This window comes from Pyrgilauda ruficollis, unplaced genomic scaffold, assembly GCF_017590135.1.
Source record: "Pyrgilauda ruficollis isolate IOZ18807 unplaced genomic scaffold, ASM1759013v1 scaffold57, whole genome shotgun sequence".
Taxonomy (NCBI): domain Eukaryota; kingdom Metazoa; phylum Chordata; class Aves; order Passeriformes; family Passeridae; genus Pyrgilauda; species Pyrgilauda ruficollis.
In genome coordinates, this window is record NW_024527377.1 from 3339516 (window position 1) to 3361153 (window position 21638).

The 21638-nt window shown below is 41.6% G+C and overlaps 1 protein-coding gene across 1 annotated transcript in view; it reads right to left on the reverse strand.

The window, feature by feature from the left end:
- Positions 1–1111: 1111 nt before the first annotated feature.
- The window catches only part of RASGEF1C (RasGEF domain family member 1C), a 72224-nt gene continuing 51697 nt past the window's right edge, over positions 1112–21638 (reverse strand). Inside the window, exons 7-14 of the mRNA XM_041482095.1 lie at positions 18192–18287; positions 17008–17110; positions 16828–16907; positions 16084–16179; positions 11536–11631; positions 11263–11386; positions 9160–9232; positions 1112–8761 (exon numbers count right to left, since the gene is read on the reverse strand). Of these exons, the coding sequence (XP_041338029.1) occupies positions 8737–8761; positions 9160–9232; positions 11263–11386; positions 11536–11631; positions 16084–16179; positions 16828–16907; positions 17008–17110; positions 18192–18287 (693 nt within the window). The 3' untranslated portion in view covers positions 1112–8736. The remainder of the gene's footprint in view (positions 8762–9159; positions 9233–11262; positions 11387–11535; positions 11632–16083; positions 16180–16827; positions 16908–17007; positions 17111–18191; positions 18288–21638) is intronic.

Here is a 21638-nt window from a genome sequence, read left to right on the forward strand (position 1 = left end):
AAGTTTTGGCCAGGTAACACCTGAGCTGTGGCCAGTGGCAGACTGGGCTGTGCTGAGGGCGATGGCAGCTCACCCGGAGCAGGGAGTGTTCCGTCCAGCGGGCAGCCTGGCTTTCACTTTGGTGACACACGGCCAGCTGGGACCCCCTTGGGCTGAGCTGAGCCGAGCCACTCCCTGTAACTGAAAAGCTCACAGCGGTGGTTGAAACTTGGACTTCTCTCACTCTCTGTGGCACAGCTGGGCCTCCTGAGGATTGAAATGTTTTAGCCTAATAGAGGATTGGGGACTTCACATGGGGAAGCCTGGGGAAGCCACAGTCTGAAGGAAATTCAGGCAGACGACTCAACAGTTCCTTTTGGCAAGAGGAGCTCTGGCACTGTGAGTAAGAACACTGCTGAGAAAGGAGTTGCACATCCACTTCCACAGGCTCTGGAGTCAGTGCCACCACTCACAGTGAGCCCTTCTCCCTTGGTGACAGCAGGCAGCACCAGCAGTTACACACTCACAGAACCATCGTGGTGCAGGTGCCAAATGTTACATCAAGGAACTCCACCATTTCTGTCTACACCAGTTTCATCTCTGAGGCTCTTTCTTCTTTATTTAAAAGCGTTTTAAGCTGCTTGAACCAACGATGTCTCTTGCTGTACATTGTTGCTGAAATGGGGCCCTCATCTCAGTAGCACCTCTTATTTGTATTGCCGTCAGCAACACAAATATTCAAAAAACACATTTAAACATCAGTTTTACCGCAGAGTTTTATAAAAACAAACTAAAAATACTCAGACCCAGTCTCAGCTCTTTCCTCCTATTATTAAGAAGTTTCCATTCTACAGCTCCTATTTGGGAAAACACTTTATTATGGGAACTGTGAATCTGTCTCCTTTCCTCGCAGTGCACATGCTTGAACTGCATGTGTGAGGATGGAGAAAGAAGCAGTAAAGTGGAAATGAGAAAGAGCAGAAATCACAGGTTTCTTCCTACACACATATTCATTAATTGTTGTGCAGAGTCAGGGACATCTCTTTCAACGCAAAGTGAGTTTCTTCACAGCCTATCCTGAAGAAATCTTTCCTACATATAAAACCAAAGAAAAAATCCACACAGATGAGCCTTTTTTTTTTTTTTAATTGTTCTTATTTGACACTCACATTACAAAATTTAGAAACCATAGACAGTTCAGGCAAACTGTTAAAACACAGTATAAATTAGGGGGGGTTTAATATATAAATTCTATACATAGGTAAGTTAGCTGGAACATGACTGACAAAAGGATTTCATAACAATCTTACCACAACTGTATAAAAAGGCATGGGAGTAGGATGGGCACTACCATCATGAATGCAGGTTAAGACATTTTCCACAACAGCTATAAAGCGTAACAATGACCATGCTATTCTCGCAGTGTTTATGTGGGCTACAGGATGCAAATTACCAATAACATTTTGCAAGATCTATGTACAGTCACAAAATCATAACAGCCACTTTCAAGTAACTTTACTGTTTCCTGCCTGTGCAATTAATAAAGTGTTGGTACTTGTTCTGGGAATTTCTAACAAAGCTACCTGGTTTGAGTATTATGGATGGGTTAAAAGTTGGACTCAATGATCTTAAAGGTCCTTTCCAACCTAAATGATTCTGCAATTTTATGATTCTATGGTAGAGAGATTTCAATTTGACCTGAAAATGCTAATCACAACATGAATTTTTTAATTTAATGAAAAAGACACAGGAAAAGCACAGTTCCTCATTGCTATCACTCACATGATTACTACATACCACTCTTTTAAGCCATATTTATTTCTTAGCTTGTTTATTTTTAAAACCTAAAGTGATAGTTTAGTTCCCATTTATCTAAGCACAGCTGTAAAAAGGACTAACACCAGAAGTAAAAACTAAAATTCGGGTATCTTTTTGGATAATTTTTTGAAAGGACATGCTTCCCAGGTAGCCCTGGGCCTGTCATGCAACCTTTGAATTTCTCAGTCTGAAAATAAAGATAGCTCTGCTTACCCATTTTTACTCTGTGCTTTTAGGTCTGTGACTAAATAGTATCATTCTAATAGTTTTAGAATACTATGTTCTTGGAGTTAAGACAGTTGATAGTCACTGTTGCTAAAAGTGAAAAAAAAAATCTTAAAATCTGATTTTTCACCTTTATAAGCTTATGAATGCTCACTAAGAGTTCTGGAACCCAGAGGATAATTTGTTTTCCATCTATGCTGTGTAGTAGTAATGGTGTTTTTACAGACAGACCTCTAAGGGAAGTACTTGTACATTTGTAAGAATCAGACTTCAAAACACTTGAATTTAATAGCTCTGCACGTGCATCTTTCAGTAAGTTTTAATAATTTGAACAATTGTATTGGAACAATTCCTTCTGGTTCAAGGCAAGAACAGACAGTAAGTGATAACACAGCTTGGGCTGCTAAAGAAACACAGATGATACCAATAGCCTAAACTACAGCCCCCTTTTTGTCTATTCTGTTTGCGCACAGACCAATCATCAAAAAACCATCATATATTAATTTCAAAAAGACTGGAATTTTAGAAGCATAATTCAATAATGAAAGTGGTGATATAGTACTGACCAGTAATAGTTCACTGAGGAAGTTATGTTGCTCTGAAAGGTATCTGGAGTATGTAATTTTCTGTTCAAAATTCCATCAGATGGTGCTTTGCACCTTTTAGAAAGAAGGTTCCTTTACAACCATTTAACTTGCAGGACTCCTGAACTCTGAACTCCTAAGTCTTCTGCATTCTAGGAGCCCTGGGAACATTGCTACACTGCAATATTAATCTGGGTTGGCAGTTTTAAGGCCATGGGGATGAAAAGAGAGAAGGACTCCTGTTCTGTTATGACAGATCTGGAGTATGAATACAGAGCCTTTGTATGGCAGAGAGCTAGAAAAATGTTCCTTTGGCATTTTGCAAGAGCTGTTTATGGAGCAAAATACCACTTCTGTGGAGGGAAAGGCATCAAGGGAGGAGCGAGCAGACCAAGCCACTCTGAATTTCCAGCACTCCAGCCTGTGCTGGCCACGGAGCAGGGCAGGGGAGCTTGGCAGGAGTGACTCATTCTTAGCTTCTTTCTGCAGCTGAGGCTGCTGCCTGAGTTTTAGTGTCTTGCACCCGTGCACAGTATATGAAATACCAGCCATACAAGCTATTTGATCCCTAGCAACACTGGCATAATGTAACAATGCAGGATGTGATGCCTTGTATGAGCATCAGCTTTAGTGTACTTAGTATATTTTGCCTATCTGACAATATGCAGAAAGAATTCTAAATGAAATTAATACAAACCAGATTAAACTTCAGATCTGTTCCATCTAAAAAGGTAACTGGTTCAGCTGTTCCACAGAGCAGGGAGCAGTGGTTTCAGGGGAATGCACACACTCCAGCCAATACTAAAACAAACATTTTCTGCACCAGTATTTCACTGTATTCTCTCCTGCCAACCTAGCTGCCATTGGTATTAATAGAAGATATTTTGTTCCACTCTGCCACCATGCAGTGAAATATGAAGGTTAACAACCATCAAAGTATTTCTCATAATTTTTAAAATACTTATTTTTCTTAGATCTTAAAATCTCTGTCAACTAAGTAACACATTCTTCACTGTTTTAAGTCCACTAGAGAAGACTTCTTTTAGCTCAAATAATTTTCTCATAAATCATTCTGTTGGGTGGGTAAGGAAGTATAGCAGGCTTTGCCTCAGGTGAACTTCCAAGAACTGTCTCTCCTTCAAAAGGGATGTGTCCCAGAAAAGCAGAGAGCAGGCTCAGCTGTGAATGTGCACTCAGCTTTGGGATCATCCCCTGGCGGTGCCTGTGCTGCCATCCTGAGAGCTGGGTACCCACATTTCAGGAATGCCCTCCACCACCTACAGAGGGAATTCCACTCCACAGGTGATGTTAGAAAGCCCAAAAAAAAGACAGCTTTGGCCCACAGTCGAGTCTCTGAGCAGTAACAAAGGGGCTTTTTCTTATTTCCTTGTCACTCCCTAACCCCATTCTGCAACTACAACAATGGAAATAATCAGTTCACAATCCAAGGGGGTTTAATTTCCAATGAGAGAGTAATTTGAGACAGTATGGCTAATTTCTGCCAGTATAAAAAGAGAAAAAGGTTCTTAAAGCCAGAAAGTCAAATTTTGCCCTCAGACATTAATTCATTGGATCAGATTTAGTCCTTGAATCTGCTGCTGAAAGTTCAACAATGTCAAAGAAAACTTTTGCTAAGCTGGACTTTCACCCTATTAAGTGCATCTGCCCTCTGAGAGTTGCACCTGGCAGAGACTAGACCAGCTGGCAATACAGCTTAATATCTATGAATAATTAAAAACTGTACTACAGTTAATAATTGCAGGACTGCTCCAAAGCACATCAAAATTAATTGGAGTTTTTCCTCTGGCACATTGCTGTGCTTGGAATCAGTCTCATTCCATGGAACACAGTCATTGCTAGGCCAGAGACTGTTAACTGTGTAACATTTTTATATTGATATGCATAACTATTTTTTCTACTAACATGTCTTTTCGGTTGATAATTCCAATTACATATTCAGTGATCTGAGCTCTGTTCTAAACTGGATTTACAGTCATTTGCAAACCAGTGCTCATATGCTTAAAAAAAAGGTGCATACACTATTGCAATAAAACATGATGAAATAACCAAGATATTGGGAAGGGACAGGCTTAGTTTTAAGTGAGTGATTATCTTATCACCACTGACCACATCATAAAATATTCTTGAGCTCAGAAAAATATCTCTACATTTAAATTGTTTCTTATTTGAAGTGCTTTAGCAGCTGTCCACACTTTTTTTAAGTGACACTCAGCAGAAGCTGAGATCACAGTTTGCTTTACCCACATGGGGAGCTTCCAGAGATGTACAACAGGATTGTGTTCATTGCCTAAGAGGGGGAATAATGGCAGTCTGATCGGGGCACTCTGGTGCACAGAATGCTTGAGTGCTTGACTCATTTCGAGTTTCTGCCCTGAAAATTTAGTTGTGCCCAGCTGCCCTATATCCATGCACCTTTAATTCAGTAATGTGATCAATGCAGATGTGAAATTGAGGTCAACATTGTACAATTAAGTGTCTTCTGAAAGGCATTGAGCAAGTTCATTTACTGACTTCACACAAGCTGAAGGCACACAGTTCCCTCCCTGCTTTCCACTGAGCTTTATACTTATCCCTGCATTGCAGGATGGCACACTCAAGAAATGGAAAAATGGGAGTTTTGCTACCATTCTGATTACACCAGGGGAGGTGCAGAAGTGATTTCATATACTGGGGTCTTTTAAAATACTGCTGTATACCAGAAACTAAGTTAATGCTTCTGCAAGACTGTGTCATATTCACATCTTACCAGCTTAGGGGTTTGATACCAACAGTGCAGACCTGCAGGTTTAGCTTTACTCTGTTCTCTGTGTAGCATTAGTTCAAGCAGCTGCCAGGGAGTGAATCCACTCAAAGAAGCAGAATTAGAAAGCCACAACATTACTACAAGTAACTTGTCTAGATGTTGGTCTAATGACTGCACACCTTACAGTGGTTTAGTGCTTGGTGGGAAGTGATCCTTTCTTTTCATCATGGCAGGAGTTCTTTATGCCTTTATAGCAAGAAAAAGATTACTGGACATGTATATGTTCTCATTTTCATGTAATATTAATACATTTTTAGAAGAAATTTATTGCCCAAGTTGTCATTCTTTGTTTTCAGTTGTACTGGTGCTTGTTGGTGAAGCAAGGCTCTAACCCCATTCCTGCCAGGAGCTCTTCACCCTGGTTAGGCCACAGATTGATTAGAAATGCAACTGACAGCTGCAACTTAAGGCTTACATTGTTCCTGTTTAAATAGGATTCAGCTACAAAATTCTGTGCAGACAAGCTGTGTCTCCTGAAGTGCATTTTTTAAAAGCACTGTCTTCTCATTTTAAGTTGTTTTGCACTCTCATCTCCAAATCATTTTGCAAAGAGCAGTGAATGTCCCTCGAGATCAAACACTACAGATTAATGTGCCATGCACCTCTATAAAACAATAATTGCTTCACTACTCCCCAAGAGATGAGGATGTTTAGCACCTCTGAAAAAAGACCTTTTAAATGTGTGACTACATAAAGGCTTAAGAATAATTTAGTGCTTCTGACAGTCCCACTAAGCCCTTAACACCCACCTAGATCTGACCTTTATGCTTCCATTTTAAGCACTGAGGTCTGAAAGTTTTGGACTACAAAAGTGGTTTAGTTTGCAACAGCAATAAACTTTAGGATATCTAATTAAACTTATTCTTACAAAATAGCCCAAATTCATGGAAGGTGCCCCAAAATATAAGGAATTATAATGAGAAACCATATTTTAATCTCATCAGTACCAACCTCTAGTGGCTCATTAGAAAAGGAGTGAGGATTTCAATTTTAAAAGGCAGGTTTTAAGAAAGGGCCCATCCACCTGCACTGGGTTTCAGATAAGCAAAACCCCCATATTTCCACTGTGAAGTCACACTGTGCCTGTTAAAAATATGCAGATAGTAAGAAAAAATGACTATTTAGGAAACACACTTAAACATTAGCATTGTTGTAGATACGTTTATGGTTATTGCTCTGGATTCATCTGAAATTTAACAGGCTTTTAATGGCTTCATTTTGGAAATGGTTCTGCCTGAAGGAACAGCTATATGTGTATAATTTCTCTGTACAGCTCTCAGCTCATGTACAAAAATTAACAAACAGCAGATTCACAGTATCAGCAGAACAGTCATCATTCCGTGGCTGCAATGATGCTGCACCATCCTTACACTTTGTTCTTCCATACAAAGCTGGAATAAACACATTAGAGTTTATGTCCCCCCATCTGAATTCATGTGCTGATAGATCTACAGGAAAAGCAGATCTGAAGTTCTGCCTCAAGCCCCGTTTGCAAATCCAGAAGAATCCATCCTGCTCAGCTCAGCAAGCACAAGTGGATTCAGTGAGCCAGACTGGGCTCCCACAGGCCATAACCCACCACAGACCTGCTCTGCAGACACATCAAACCTGGAGTGCACCCCACAGAGCATCCCCAGGCTGCTGCCCTCCAACACCAGCCTGCCCATGCCTCCAGGTCAACAGCTCACTCAGGCACCAACAGCTTTGAGGCCTGGCAGAGGGCACCAACAGTTCCAGTTTTCTGGCTGAGTAGGCCAACACAGCCAGGTTTTGTGATTACCCTAATTTTTCAAAACACCACAGCCACTTGGAATCACTCTGTGCTGAAATGAAGTTATTACTGATTTCAAAGAAAGGGTTGCATCCTTCTCTTGTAGGGAGAGAAGGACTGGAACATCTGAAAAGGTAGCACCAAGTTAGTAATAAAAATGCAAAGTTCAGTGTGATGTGGCATTTAGATTTCATTTAAGCTTTGAGATATTTTCTGGGGCAGTTAGGAACATTCCTCCCACACACAAACAATAAGTCTACTGTCAGGGCTTAGTTTTGAATCTAATATAGTTCATTATCATTTAATGTATCTATTACAGTAGCACCTTGATTATTGTACAACTTTAAACACAAGACATTGTCCCTATTTCATGTTATCTGTAAGGAAACTGTGATCTTTACATCCTAAAAGTAAAAAAGACAAAAATGGTTATCTGCTCATGAATGACAAATTCTTTAGTGCATTCATTCCAGTCTGAAACCCTTTGTCTTCTTAAAGCATACCATGTAGTTCCTAAGTTCAGAGCAATTAACCCCCATCCTCCTAAGTATCACGTTACAAAATAAACAGTATTGTGTTAATTGGAACCCGATAGAAATGGTAATGCAGTACCTTTTTTTTTTTTTTTTTACTGTGATAAAACCCCTTAAAAGATGCAACTCAGCATCAATAAATTTAGGGAATACACTACATACATTAAATAGAGGTAAGTTGAGTCCAGAGTCATTTGCTTCTTCATTCAGTCTCAGAAGTGGTGGAGGTGTCTTCAAGCAGCACCATCAACCCTCTGTGCCTTCCTTAGACCGGCCCAGATTCACAGTAAGGAAAGCAACAACAGTGGTGGGAAGATAAACTAAGCAAGAGCCACACTCCTGTTCTGTAAAAATCCATGGGGTCAGGACAATGTTCCCACGCTGACGTGGCCTACATGTGACAGACATGTGTGTGAGTGGTGCCAGTCCTCATCCCTGCAAGCTCCAACCTGCAGCAGTCAATGCTTTGTTCAACAAGGCTGGGGGACTGCTGATGCAAGGTTAAGTTCTTTTTTTTCTTCATTCAGCAATTAACCAGATTGCTGTTGTCTGTCCTTGATTTAATTTTACAATCCTCAAAGGTTTAAAGAACTGCTGTCTGAAGCACCTGCTTCTGAAATACTCTTGTGTATTTTTGCTTTCCTTTTTTATACTTTTCCATTCTCTGTTGCAGTACCATCATTCTCCCTGCTCCTGGTTTTCTTGCATTTTCCTTCAGATGCAAAATTACAGTGATCCTGACGCAGTTTGGGCACAGCCACAAATAGTCTGTTTGTCCTTCCTCTCTCTGTCTCATAGTTAGAAAAGCATCATTGTGCACACAGTTCTGTTGATTTCAGTGGATGAATCCAGTTCATCCATCACGTTAGGCAGTCAAAAAAACCCAACAAAAAACTCAAACAAAAGAAATTGTCTAAATCCCAAACAGGCATCTTTGGAATCAGTAGTGCAAAATGTTTGCGGATTTCTTTTCCTTGACCTACTGCAACAACCTCTCAGTCTTCAAGTCTTTCCTAAGATAGTGGATCTGTAAATGTAAAACATAAGGACAATTTAAAAAAAAAAAAAGCAAATTTAAAGGTTTGGGTTGTTTTAATCACTTTCTTCATATTTTCATTTATATCAAACCATTTCACATCTCTTAGAAGAGCTGTAAACTCTTGGAAGATCCAGTTGACCTGGAGCATTCTTCATCTGCATCAGGCTTGTGCATGGGTACAGCAAGCTGAGGGCATTCTTTACAGGGAGGATAATTTGAGATTAAAATGAGCTTTTATCAGTGCAGCCTCAGCTCTGCAAATTAGCTTTAAATGGAAGAGACCTCACTCAGGGGTTACAGCTTAAATACCTGCACTTCACAAGCTTTGGTATCAGAACAGCTGTTTGGAGGGACTTTAGAAATGAGCTGATAAAATGAGAGGTTACCTTAAGGATTTCCACCTGTCTTTTTCTGTCTGGTTCTCCGGACTTTCACTTTCATAAGAAGCCAGATACAAACCTGGAAACGGTAAATATGTGTTATTTACAACAGCATTGGTAACCCCCATCCCTCTGCATTCTTGTACGTCCTTTTGTACCAGACAGAAAGAGAAATTGTAAAACTTCATGTTCCCTCAGGTAGCTGGTAATCAGTGGGGCACTGATGTTTAGCTCACATATCTACCTTGGAAAACTGTTATGTTAATTTTGATGGAACAATAAAGGAGCCCAGAGTTAAAATATGTTAGCACAATCTTCTCATTACAATATTAAGCAGTTGAATGGTCTCTGGTTTTGGATACAGAGATCTGGGCTCATTTCCTTCATCACAGCACTGCTACTCCAGAGTTATATGAACTTTAAAAAAGAAACAGTGAGAGCTGACACCTAAACACTTTTAAAAACTAAGGATATTCTTATCACATAACACAACTTTATGTTCCTCAATCTTTTTAAAGCTTATGAGGACATGGTATCTTAAATGGATACAAAATACCATCAAGGTAAGAGTGAGTTACAGAAACCAGAGAAGGAACGCAGTGGAAGAAAATAAATATATCCTTTTTTTCCCCCTGCAAATCTTTACACTGTAGGATGCATTTTATGACACCAAATTGAGTCTAGATTGTAGTCTCCTCTGCAAAAGCTGGCAGTGCAATAATATCTCACTGTCTTCACAGAATCACAGGCTGTAATTTGTGTTCACACACATTTCCTCCTTTGACTGTTTCATGATTTTATTCTTTATAAAGAATAAAAATTCTTTACTGCTGGAACCATCTCACCATTCAAGTCTGTACTACAAATGCATTGTCTTGTAATATTCAAGTGCTGGCCCCCATTCCTCCACATCGTGACAAGCACAGTACAGCTGCATTTCACGTGCCACTGCTGAATCTCTCTCAGCTATCTTCCCACCTTTCATTCAGGGCAGTTCTTTCTACTCTGCACTGCCCCTGGGTAATGGGGGAGGTTTCCTGTGGCTTCTGCAAAGAGCATTTCACAAAAGCAGCATGACTATAGGGGAGGACATGAGGGAGAAAATCTGCATATAATTAGTGGGTTGAGGTCACTCTTTTTTAGTCCAGTAGCCTGAAAACTGTACTTTTACCCTGACTTTCATTTTCTGTCCCTTTAGAATCTAAAACAAGAAGAAATGCCTTCATCCTATCTCCTTTTGATACATATTACTTTAATCATATTAATTATTCTATTTTGGCAGTCATTCTTAAGATTTAGGCAGGATTTTAGAAGCAGTACTTTGCTGTCTGAAGTAGTCTGTGAAATAAAAGCTGTCTGGTCTGATTACCTCGGATTAGTACAGAAAACTGCCTATAGAATGAAGAAGAAATAAACCCACCAAGAGAATAGCTTATGGGAAGACTGCTATAGACAATTCTGTGCGTGACAATGTATAGAGAGGCAGCTGACACAAACCAGTATGAAGTGACACATACTGACATGCTGGATACCAAACTGATGAGGACAGAAAAGTATAAAAAGACAATCAGAGAAATAATTTCAGAACGGTGCTTTCATAGCTACAGCTGAAATGAGTAGAAAAGGTTTTCTTAAAAATTCTTTTCTGTACATAACATGTCATTGCTGCAGAGGAGGAGGAGGTCAGCTGGGCTCCATCGCCCTGGGCCTTGTTTACTGAGGAGATGACAGCGTTGGTTTGTGAGAGAAATTAGCTCTGGTTCCATCAATCACAGAATGAGTGGCTAAGGGACAGCTGACATTCACAGGAGTCCATGACAGGCTTGTGTGGCCTCAATTCATGATTAAAAAAATAAGGCCACAATGGCAGCTTCCTAGACAGTGCCTTATAGAGAAGCTACAGACAAGAGAAAAGCCATCAGGCAGCAGCTTCATGAAGGCTGTATTTGCAAAAACACATTGATAGACTGGGCATAAACAAGCTGCTTGGCAGGCAAGTCAGGAAACAGCTGGGATAGTGAGAGAGATCACCAAAGCATGGATCAGGGTGTTAATTAGTAGTGATGAAGAGAGACCTTTTCAGTGATGAGTGATTGTACAGAGTCTTACCATCTTCAGTAAAAATGGGAGCCGTGTGCAAGTAGTGGATGATGTTAGGGTCTTGCTCAAATGGACACTCCACTTGTTTCCATGTTATAAACTCTCCTACTTGCTTAGCCAGTTCCAGGAACTTCTGTAAACACAAAATCATTCCACTCAGATATAGTAATATTACCACATGTTCAGTGTTTGATGGTCTGCACTGAAAATTGCAGGCTAATAGTCTCAGATAGTCCCTCAGCTATCAGAATGGGATAGGTAAAAACATTTTTCAGATCTTACTTCAAAGTTGACGTGTCCATTTGGAAGGCGATTAGCACATCCCTCATTCAAAAAATAAATGTCTTTGATCAATAGGCTGAAGAAGGGGATCACAATCTGTGGAGAGAAATGACAATACCATTATCTTTTCAGTTCAGTATTTTCTCTGCATGAAAGAACAACTCAATTGGGAGAGACGAGAATAAAGAAGTATTAACTTTTCAGTGTGCTGTGCACTTGAAAAGCAGTACAGCTACAGGCCAGCAAAAGGGCAGTGGTGTCTAGAGAGACCTCCAGCCACCAGGAGAATGTATGCTGAGATGAAAGTGAACTGGACACAATGTTCACTGAGCACAATAACATGACTAAGAAAGTGCTAAAAGCCCAGTTTATTATCAACAACATCACTGTCTGATGACAACATCAGACAGCAAAGAACAAAATAACACTGCAGAACTTTTCCCTTTCATGTTGTGTCCTTATAAGCAGAGATGTTGAACACACAAATGGAGCAATTTAAACACAGATGGGAACCAAAGAACCAATATTGTCCCTGGACAAGGAAAGACAACATAAAATTTGATGACCAAGGACTTGTCTACAAACAGTTAATCAGCAGCTGTTTCATTTTCAACAGCTCCAAGCATGGCTACCTCTTGAGGCATGCAATTTCCTTCCTGGTGCCTGATTAGTACAACCTGCTTCTCCAAATTAACCTGCAGACAACAGGACTGAAAATATTAAGCTGGTTGACAGGAAACTGCTAACAGTAGCCAGAGAGACCACTGTAGTTCTCAAAACTAGCCCTGGCCATCATCCAGGGCAGAGTGGCATGTAGCAGTGACCCAAGACTTCCCTCTTACCCATCAGAGTTGGGTCATAATTTGCTATAAAAGAAGTCTGGGTAGGACTGTTGAAATTGATGGAATTACAAGCAGGGATAAATAAATTTTATGCCAGATGTTCTACAGCAGAAAGCAGTAATAGTGCTCCTGAAGTGCATCCTCAACCTCAGCAGAGATCCAGAGTGAAGCAGACTCTCTCAGGGTCCTTTGTCTCACAGCTCAAAGTAAAAAGAAAGATAACACTAAGGACCAGTCCATGAAAATTGACAGTCAAACCTCAGTCTGCCCACCACTCCAGCAGTGACACTGTGACAGCAAAAGGCTGCCTGGGGGCTTTGAGCTGAAGGTCAGCATGTGCCCTTGTGAGAATTTTCCTGTGGCAGCAATGTCTGTCTTTTAAACCACCAAGCACAAACTTAGCCACCATGAACATAAAAGAAAACACACTGCATGGCAGTGTCCAAATATTTCCAGTGGTCTGTTTGTATATTAACTGAGCTGCAGCTTATTAAGCAGCACCAAAGCTAAAGAGCCCTCATGTCAAGCAAAAACAGCCAAGAGAGCAATCCTTTAGTTAAGTATTTAATGTTATTCCATCTCATTAATGTTATTCCTTATATCTCATGCTGTACATAGCTGTAACAGGATATGAAATGGACAGAACAGGATTGGCAGCTGTTATTTTCCAGTCTACATGGATGCTACAATGCTGTGATGCTCCAATGAGGGTGAACAAGCCATAGAAGTGAAAACACTGAGGCAAAGAGTCCACAAGCTACTGCCAGTGTGTTTTGTGAAAATGGAAGCCAATTTCTGTTCTAGCTAAATTACCACATCCAGTAAACTTTTAAAGATCTGCATCTCTGCTGGCTTTCTTATGGGACAGCCACAGATAAACTCTGTAATGTCACTGCAAACAGCCATAAAAAAGCCTGGACTGATGCCCCAAGAGCCACTGGATACCTATCCTGATACATTCCACTGATAAAACTCAGGAATGAACACAAAGCACAGCCTTATCCTCCCAAAATGCTGGGCCCTCCTATTAGGATCAGGTGGAACAAATTCTAGACAAACAGAGCTAAGTGTGTTGCAGGATTTATTTTCATCTTACCCAAACTAGATCATCCACCTGCAGTGAAGAATACAACTCACTCTATGTGGTTTCTTTTCTACCAAAAATGATGACAACTCTGTAACCAGTGTGTTCTCAAAAGGTGGGAAGATACAGAGAGCTGGAGCCAGACACTGAGCCCCAGCTAGAAATCACTGCCAGGTTCTGTCTACATAATTTTTTTTGCAGGCAGATGCGAGCCTGTTCTGTCCTGCTCCACTGCCTGGGAGAAAGGTCAGCACCATTAGTGGTACTAAAGATGAAGGAGAAGCCTTGCTGAGAGGAAAGGTACACAAATGTGGGCTGGATGCCAGGGTAATACAGCTACAGAGCCCCCAGTCAGCTCAGAACATGGCAGAGCTTGTTCTCATCTCTTCCAAAAGGTGCTAAAAAGACATACCAATTCTCTACACATTTCCATGGAATTGCTGTATTTTGGTCACCATTTATTTTCCCAATAAAAATATATTACCCTGTATTGTTTTGCTTTCCAAATTTCTGTAGGAAAAACAACAAAAGTTGTTACAATTATACTGTAATATTGGCTTCACTCCAGGCACTTTGCTAGCATAAAACCTGGGTTAGTGCCAGAAACTCATATTTCTCCCCATTTTTATCCCCCTTCCATGCCATCCAACCCACCCACATGCTGAAGGACAATTGCCTCCTGCAGAAAGAAGAAAGTTAATGAGATCTGACTTGTTCTTGCTCCACAGTATCAGACAGCAACAACACACAGTGCTGTGCTGTACACACTCCCAACATTTCAAAGCCAGAGCTATGCCATGAGCACAATGCAGTTTCCCAGTGGAATGACTTCATTTTGGAGCTGGCACAGGTCATTTGACTGCACAGACAAAACCAGACTTGCTTACTAACCAGTACACCCCTCTGCAAGCACAATTCAGTCTGAAGATAAAAATGTTCTTCAGAGTGAGCTTTGCTATGAGTTTGCCAAGAAACAATGTAACATCTATCAAAAAGAAGTCATCATGTTCTTTTGGATGTGTTCATGTTCATTAAAACAATTAAATTATAATCTTGCTTATAAAAAGAAACAAAATTCCTTAATCCTACAGAAAGCTTTACATGATCTGCTGTATCTGACACTGTAAAATACCCAGTATAAGCAGCTACCAAGTCACATCCTGGAGCATTTTCCTGAACTAATGTTGTCTACACAAGGAAAACAGAATATGGGCTCTTTCTGATGTAAAATAGATTCCTTTCAGTCTAATAACCTCTCTGCCATCAGTATTAACCAGCTAGGGGTAGAGGTATGACAGAGATTGCTAACTTCACAGGAAATTAAGTCAAACAATAAAGCAACTGGTTTGAATATCTGTGATGGTTGCAGAAGAGCTAAACTGCAAAAGCATATCAGACTGACAGGTCCTTACTGCAGTGTGAGAGTTGAAAGGATTGCTTTTCTAGTCACACACATCCAAATGATCTCTCCTTTGCATAGAGAAGTGCTTTTCAGAACAACTCAGTGCACTCCCATTGCAGCTGAGTCAGCCTGCCACCAGATGCTGATCTCATTTCACTGTAAATGCTGTGAGATTCCATTAGCTTCAGCAGATTTACATCAAATTTACAGGGGTGTGAGATTAGCATCTGGCCTGGCTCCTCTAGTGAATGAATACTAAATTCCATATTGTGCTTGTTCATGCAGCATCTATTTTAGCTTTGCCATGCTTAGTGCAGAGATTACCCATTTATGACTATGAGCAACTGTAGTGTAAAACATAAACCCTCTTTCACATACAAAGAAAAGAAAAGAAAAGAAAAGAAAAGAAAAGAGAAAAGAAAAGAAAAGAATTTAATGGAGGAGTAAGAAAATTAACAAGAAACACATCGAGGCACAAACCAGGAGGATCCTACACTCTAACATCTTGTCAATCTGATTTTTGCAGCATCAGTGACATGTCAGAAAGCTCCACATCTGCCACGAACACTGATAAAACACTTCAGTTCTCACTCACTGAGATGGCAGCAACAACCAAATGAAATGAAAATTCACAAGGACAGAATATCACCCTGAATTTGCTGCAATGGATTTAGACTAGACTCCCTTGCAGGACTTGTGGTAAATCATCTTTCCCTGATGTAAATGGAGATCCACCTCGCCTCCATGGCTGTGCCCTTTGCTCTCCATCTCACCTCACACATCACACAACAGGGGCTTCTGTGCCAGAGCCTGGGGCACAGCTGTAACAAAGCACAGCTCCGCCTGGTCTGCCAGGCTCATGCTCCATTACCAAAATAAAACTCTTTTCAGCCTGGAATACCTGTTCCATCAGCTTTATCAATCTAAACAGTGTGAATTTTCCAGGGATGTAAAGACACTTGCAACAAAGTTCTCCATGCTGTGTGTCCTGCCCTCTCTAACCCTCCCAATGTCTGACAGCAAGCCCACAAAGATTTGCTTTGATCCTATCCAGACTCTTTCAACCACGTTTTTCCCCCATATTTTACACTTCTGGCTGCATCGTGAAGCACACAGGCTTTGCACTGGTGACCCACAGAAGGGAGGAGAGCATCTGCATCAAGTGTTGGAGCCACAGAGTGGCAGCAGAAGTGCAGCCCGTGGGCTGTGTTCACACGCACCTTCTCCCGGTTGCTGTGCGCGGTGAGGGACCTGTGGGCAGCCCCCCGCAGCGCTGTCCGGTAGTTGTAGAAGTTGCCAGTAGGGTCCATCTGGTGCTACAAGCACAAAATAACACACCTTGGTTAGAAACTAGCCTGGGCTTTCTAAAGATGATTTTACACTCAGTTGTAGCAAACCGTGAGCAGAGCAGACCCTCCTCCATCTTCAAAATGTACATCTTCAAAATCCACAGAGCCCCACGCACCAAGGGTGCAATGAGAGGTCTGCAGCCCATGGCTGTTTATACATTTGATATTTCTACTGACAGCTTACTGAGGTTTTATGTGAAAAATAAGCACTGCACATTCCATGTGTGCCAAATCCTGGAATTCTCAATACAAAATATTGTGGGGTGTTCACTCAGCCTCCAAGGTATAGATTGGGAGCTTTACATTCAGCACTGTGCCCATGGCCAAACCAAACAAAAACATGCAGAAGCACTGTGGTGTCCATATATGTTCATATTTTGGGGTTTTTTAAATTCCTCTTATTTACTTGAGTACTCTGAATTCCCTCTACATATCATCAGCTTTACACCCTCCTCCCTACACCTGGGATATTTCAGCTTAGAATCAGGCTCTCTGCCTCTGAAATGTGTCTCCAGACATCTCACACCCAGATAACAATGTAAAATTCCAAACAAAAATATCCTGAATATAATTAAAGCAGTGCATCAGGAATTTATTTATTTATTTTTTTTTTACCTCCAGAATGAAAAATTTGGCTGTTTTCACTTTTGACCAAGTCTTCTTTAGCCTGGAAACTGGACTCATATTCATTCCAGCTATGAGTGAGAGAGAAAAAAACAGAGCCATTGATAAGAGCTGGGTTTGCTTTTTCATCTGTGACAGCTGATGGAAGACCTGGTTAGAAGCTGTACTTACAAATGATTGCCATCAGTGAATTAAAATTCCCTATGTTAAAGCATTCTCGGGCAACGTCGATGAAGAATTCGATGACTTGTGCTCGCTGTTTCTTTTTTGCAGGCTGTAAATTAAAATAAATGAGTATCTGTAATGAGCATATGCAGAACTGGAGGTCATCCTAAGCATTTGTTCCATGCATAGCGTGGCTTCATGCACAGCTTGGGCCATCTGCTTTCAGTCACTGGCCCTAATTCTGTTCCAGCAATCCAGTGGATGCTGGTGACTGGCAGCCTCTGAAATCAAAGCTTTCACTGCAGTGACACAGAAGAAATGCAAGGCAATTCCCAGCCCCAGTGGCTGTCTCAGTGCTGGAACAGGCAGCCCAAGCAGAGCCTCAGCTCCCTGCTGGCCTCCCTAAAGTCCGTAGGCTCATCAGCACAGACTTCCCCAAGGGCAGGATTTCACACCCCTGCAACAGCAGCATCTTTGTCTCAGAAAGAGCTTGTTTCATTGCATTAATCCCTTTCCCTCTCCTGTCCCTTTAGCAATATAGCCAGACCAAATGATAACATTTTAAATACACATTTTAATTGGACTGGAATCACCCTAACTTTTCCAAAGATGATCTTCAAATGGTAATTCTTATGTGTCACAGGCTATCCTGGCTCTTTAAACTATTAAGAGTATTCCTCCCTTCCATACCCTTTCCAAAGAGGAAAGCATGAATTTCATTTTGATGGGACCAAGTTAAACAAACTAAAACCACTACAAGTTAAGAAACATCGACCACAGCCACACTCATGGGCAGCAGGACAGAGAGCCATGCAGTGGGAATTCACACACACAGCCGATCTTTAGGATGACAGATAACAAATATGGCTCTGCTAGAATCTTTGCTGGCAGAAATCTCACAGGATAACTCAAGGCATTTTTTCCTCTCTTTTTCCCTGCAGGGTTCATTATTCCACACTGTGCTCCTACTACATCAAGAGAACAGTGCGTTCCCCTGTGTGCCACCACCTCTGTTTTGCAATATGTTTGTCATTTATCAGGTCTCTTCTGCAAGTGCAACACTACTAAAACTTACCAGCAGACGCTTAGCTGGGTCATAAGAAATAAATCCCCAGGATTGCTTATTAATATAAAATCTCAGAGTGGTACTTCAGGTATATGGTAAAATGTGGTGCATACTTGTAACCTACCATGCAAATTTCTGTTGCTACAAGATAGCAGAGTCTATTGAACCATTTCACATAGGCCTCAAGGTTACTCGTCTTCTTCTGTTCACTGAAACAAGTCTGAGGGGAAAAAAGCACAGAAAGATATAAATGTGTTCCAGTCAGTGACCTGATCACTAAGAGAAATACTGCACAAAGGTAATTATTGGCCACATCTCTCTCTTCTCTTGGAAGACTGTGCATTTAAGGGCCCCTTTTAAAAATCCTGTGGATACCCGGGTGTGTCACACTGCACAATTCACACTGGTGTCCAGAAAACAGCCCCCTTTTGCCTGCAGCAAGTGTTCACTGAGAGTCTGCACTGACCCTGTTCACTGGGATAGGAACAGCTGAGGCACTGCAGGATTCTGACACCAACAAGGACGTGCAGACAAAGTAAGACAGGCACAGTCTTCCACAGCAGGCTCAGTTTGTGACTTTGATTACAGGATTTCCTCCACCTCAGTAAATAAAATCACCCACAGCCCTTTTCTGCAGGGGAGGGACCAGAATTTAGTCAAGTGTACAAGAGATAAACAAGATGAAACACAGTTCTGGTTGATTTTTTATGAAAAAACCCCACTATTTTCCTTAGGGAGTTTTCAGAAAAAACAGGTTCTTAGCAACCAGCTCTGCCTGGATGGCTATGTTTGAACAGGTCAAACATTCCAGAGGCATTTCACTGATAAGAGCCACTACAAGAAGCATATTTTTCACTTATTTATATAAAACTTAACATAAATTCCCATAACTGATACAGGCTATGTGAGCAGATACTTGGCTGAATTCTTCCAGCTCCTTTGTCAACAACAGAAAATTTGACTTCAGAGGAGTGATGGGACAGTTCACACAGTCTGAATATTTTGCTTGGGATTGTAAAAATTCAAGTGCTTTGCCCAGCTTTAAACTCTTAGACAATCCATCTAGGACACTCAGCTCTCTAAAGTTCAAGAGATTTGTCTGAACAGTCAGTAACATCCACTAGAGGGTACCAGAGAATACTGATTTTTGTTTTACTAGGATGATCAGTTTCCCAGAGGTACCATAAACACACACCACTAAGAGGAAAATCATAATGCATAAGCAAAGATCCATTAATGTCAATGGGATCGCCCATATTATGTAAGGTACACCAGTGACTAAGAACCCCTTTGGAAATGTGGCTTAACATGACTCCCAAGGTAACTCAAAGTAAGAAAATATTCACCTGTGATTCTGTACACAGACGTGTTTAGGAACAGAAATCACAGTACCATGCTATGGAGGAACAAATCCTAACAGGACTGAAATTCTGAGCCACTTTATGAATAGACTACAAACACAATAAAAGTGTATTTTTAAAGCATCTCAAAAGTAAATGTTAGCAAGCAGCATGTAAATATCAAAAACCCAAAGGAAACCTGAATCAGCCCCAGTCTAACCATAGAAGCTGCTTTTCACATGCTCTGTTTCTTGCTTCCTATTACAGGAAAAAGTACACAAACCTCAGGTTTTGTTCTGAAAATAGTATTTCCATCTCAGAACTGTTGTCCTGTGCCAGGGCGTAAGAGCCACAGCTAATAACGCAAAACTTGTGAGAAATGTGCAACAGTAAAGTGGAGACAGACTGCTTTTTAAAGGTTAAGCTTTATAAATGGCAGCAATATTTAGCACCTCCCAAGCATCTTCCATCTGCAGCTCAGAATGCTTGATAAACATTCATAAGTGAAGCCTTTTGAAGCCCTCACGCAAGAAAGATGTTTAATTTGATCTCCAGCTGGAGGGAATTCAGACCTGAGCCAACTCCCTGTGTCTGACAGAGATGTTCTGCAGGGGTCAGGGAATATGATTCCACATCAGGTTTGTGCTACTTTGTCCAAAGATGTGTCCAGAGAAGGGCAAATGAGCTGGGGCACAAATCTGAGGAGCAGCAGCTGAGGGAGCTTTGGAGACAAAGAGGGGGAACCTTCTTGCTCTCCACAGCTCCATGGAAGGAGGTTGTAGGGCAGGGGGCAGTTGGTCTCTTCTCCCAAGTAACAAGCAGCAGGACAAAAGGAAATGCCCTCAAGTTGTAAGTTGGTCTCTTCTCCCAAATAACAAGCAGCAGGACAAAAGGAAATGCCCTCAAGTTGTGCCAGAAGAGGTTTAGATTAAATATTAGGAGAAATTTCTTCACTGAAAGGGCAGTCAGGCATTGGAACATGCTGCCCAAGAAAGTGATGGAATCACCATCCCTGGAAGTGTTCAAAAAATGTATGGATGTGGCACCTGGGGACATGGTATGGTAGTGGCCTTGGCAGTGCTGGGTTAAGGTTTGGAGGTGATGATCTTGGAGGTCTTTTCCAACCTAAACTATTTTTTGATTCTGCATGCAATGCTCTCCCCCTGGGCTGTATCTTGGCACAGAAGCTTTCCTAAATCAACCACAGAGAGCATGAAGAAAAGCTCCAGACTCCCCCCACTGTGATCAGCCTTGCTGACTTGAAGCCCAGGTGGCTGAAATCTCACTGTGGCTGGTTTGGTATCTTGTGTTTCTGCGTGTTTCTGACACACATTTGCTGCCTTTAAGCTCCTTTCTAAGGAATGTGATCAATGCCCAGAATACCTGGAACTCCATCTCTGCCTATTTCCCTCCTGCTGAAACAAACTGCAGAATCTCCACAAGTCCAAGAAGGAAAGGGTCCAATGTTGCATGTTTCATCCATCCATCCATCCATCCATCCATCCATCCATCCATCCATCCATCCATCTTTTCACCATTACAAGCTATTTTGGTGCTCTTCTGCAGCTCTACAAGCACAGGTCTTCCTGGTACCTTTGATATCCAATGAGGAAATTCAGCCCTTGATGTATGATCTCAGTGAGAATGTACTCGCAGCTCAGGGCAAGAATTTTCCACCTTTTCTTTTCAGACAGTATGTGAAATCTCTGACTCTCCCTCTCCAGCTAGGAAGCCTCTTTCCTTACTGAGGCACTCACTGAAATGTTACTTCAAACCTCAGTGGAATCAGTGGAAAGACTCCAAGTGGCTTTCACAGCCTTTGGATGAAGCCCTGATCAGGCACTCTGCTCGCTGTGGTGCTTTGGGTTATTGTGTAGAGAGAGAAGAGTTGATTCATGACGCACTGACTCATGGCTGTGGTGTCTGGGCACACACTGAGGCCATTACATCACACCCAGAGCCTTTAGTCCTTCACCAGAGCAGCAGACATTCCCTGGCTGTGTACAGCCACAAGCATCCGTCCCAGTCAAAGCAGCTCGGGAGGAACAGGTCCAAAAGCACACCAGGGTGGTGGCCAGGGAGTTTGTCACCAGGGAGGAATGGCAGTGACCTGCCAGTGCCAGCTCTGCCAACAGGTTCTGCCTTGCCATGACAACACAGGTCACCAGTTGGCCTGGCCATGCCAGCTTGTGACTCAGGCCCTGCTCTTGGGGACCTCGTCACAACTGGAC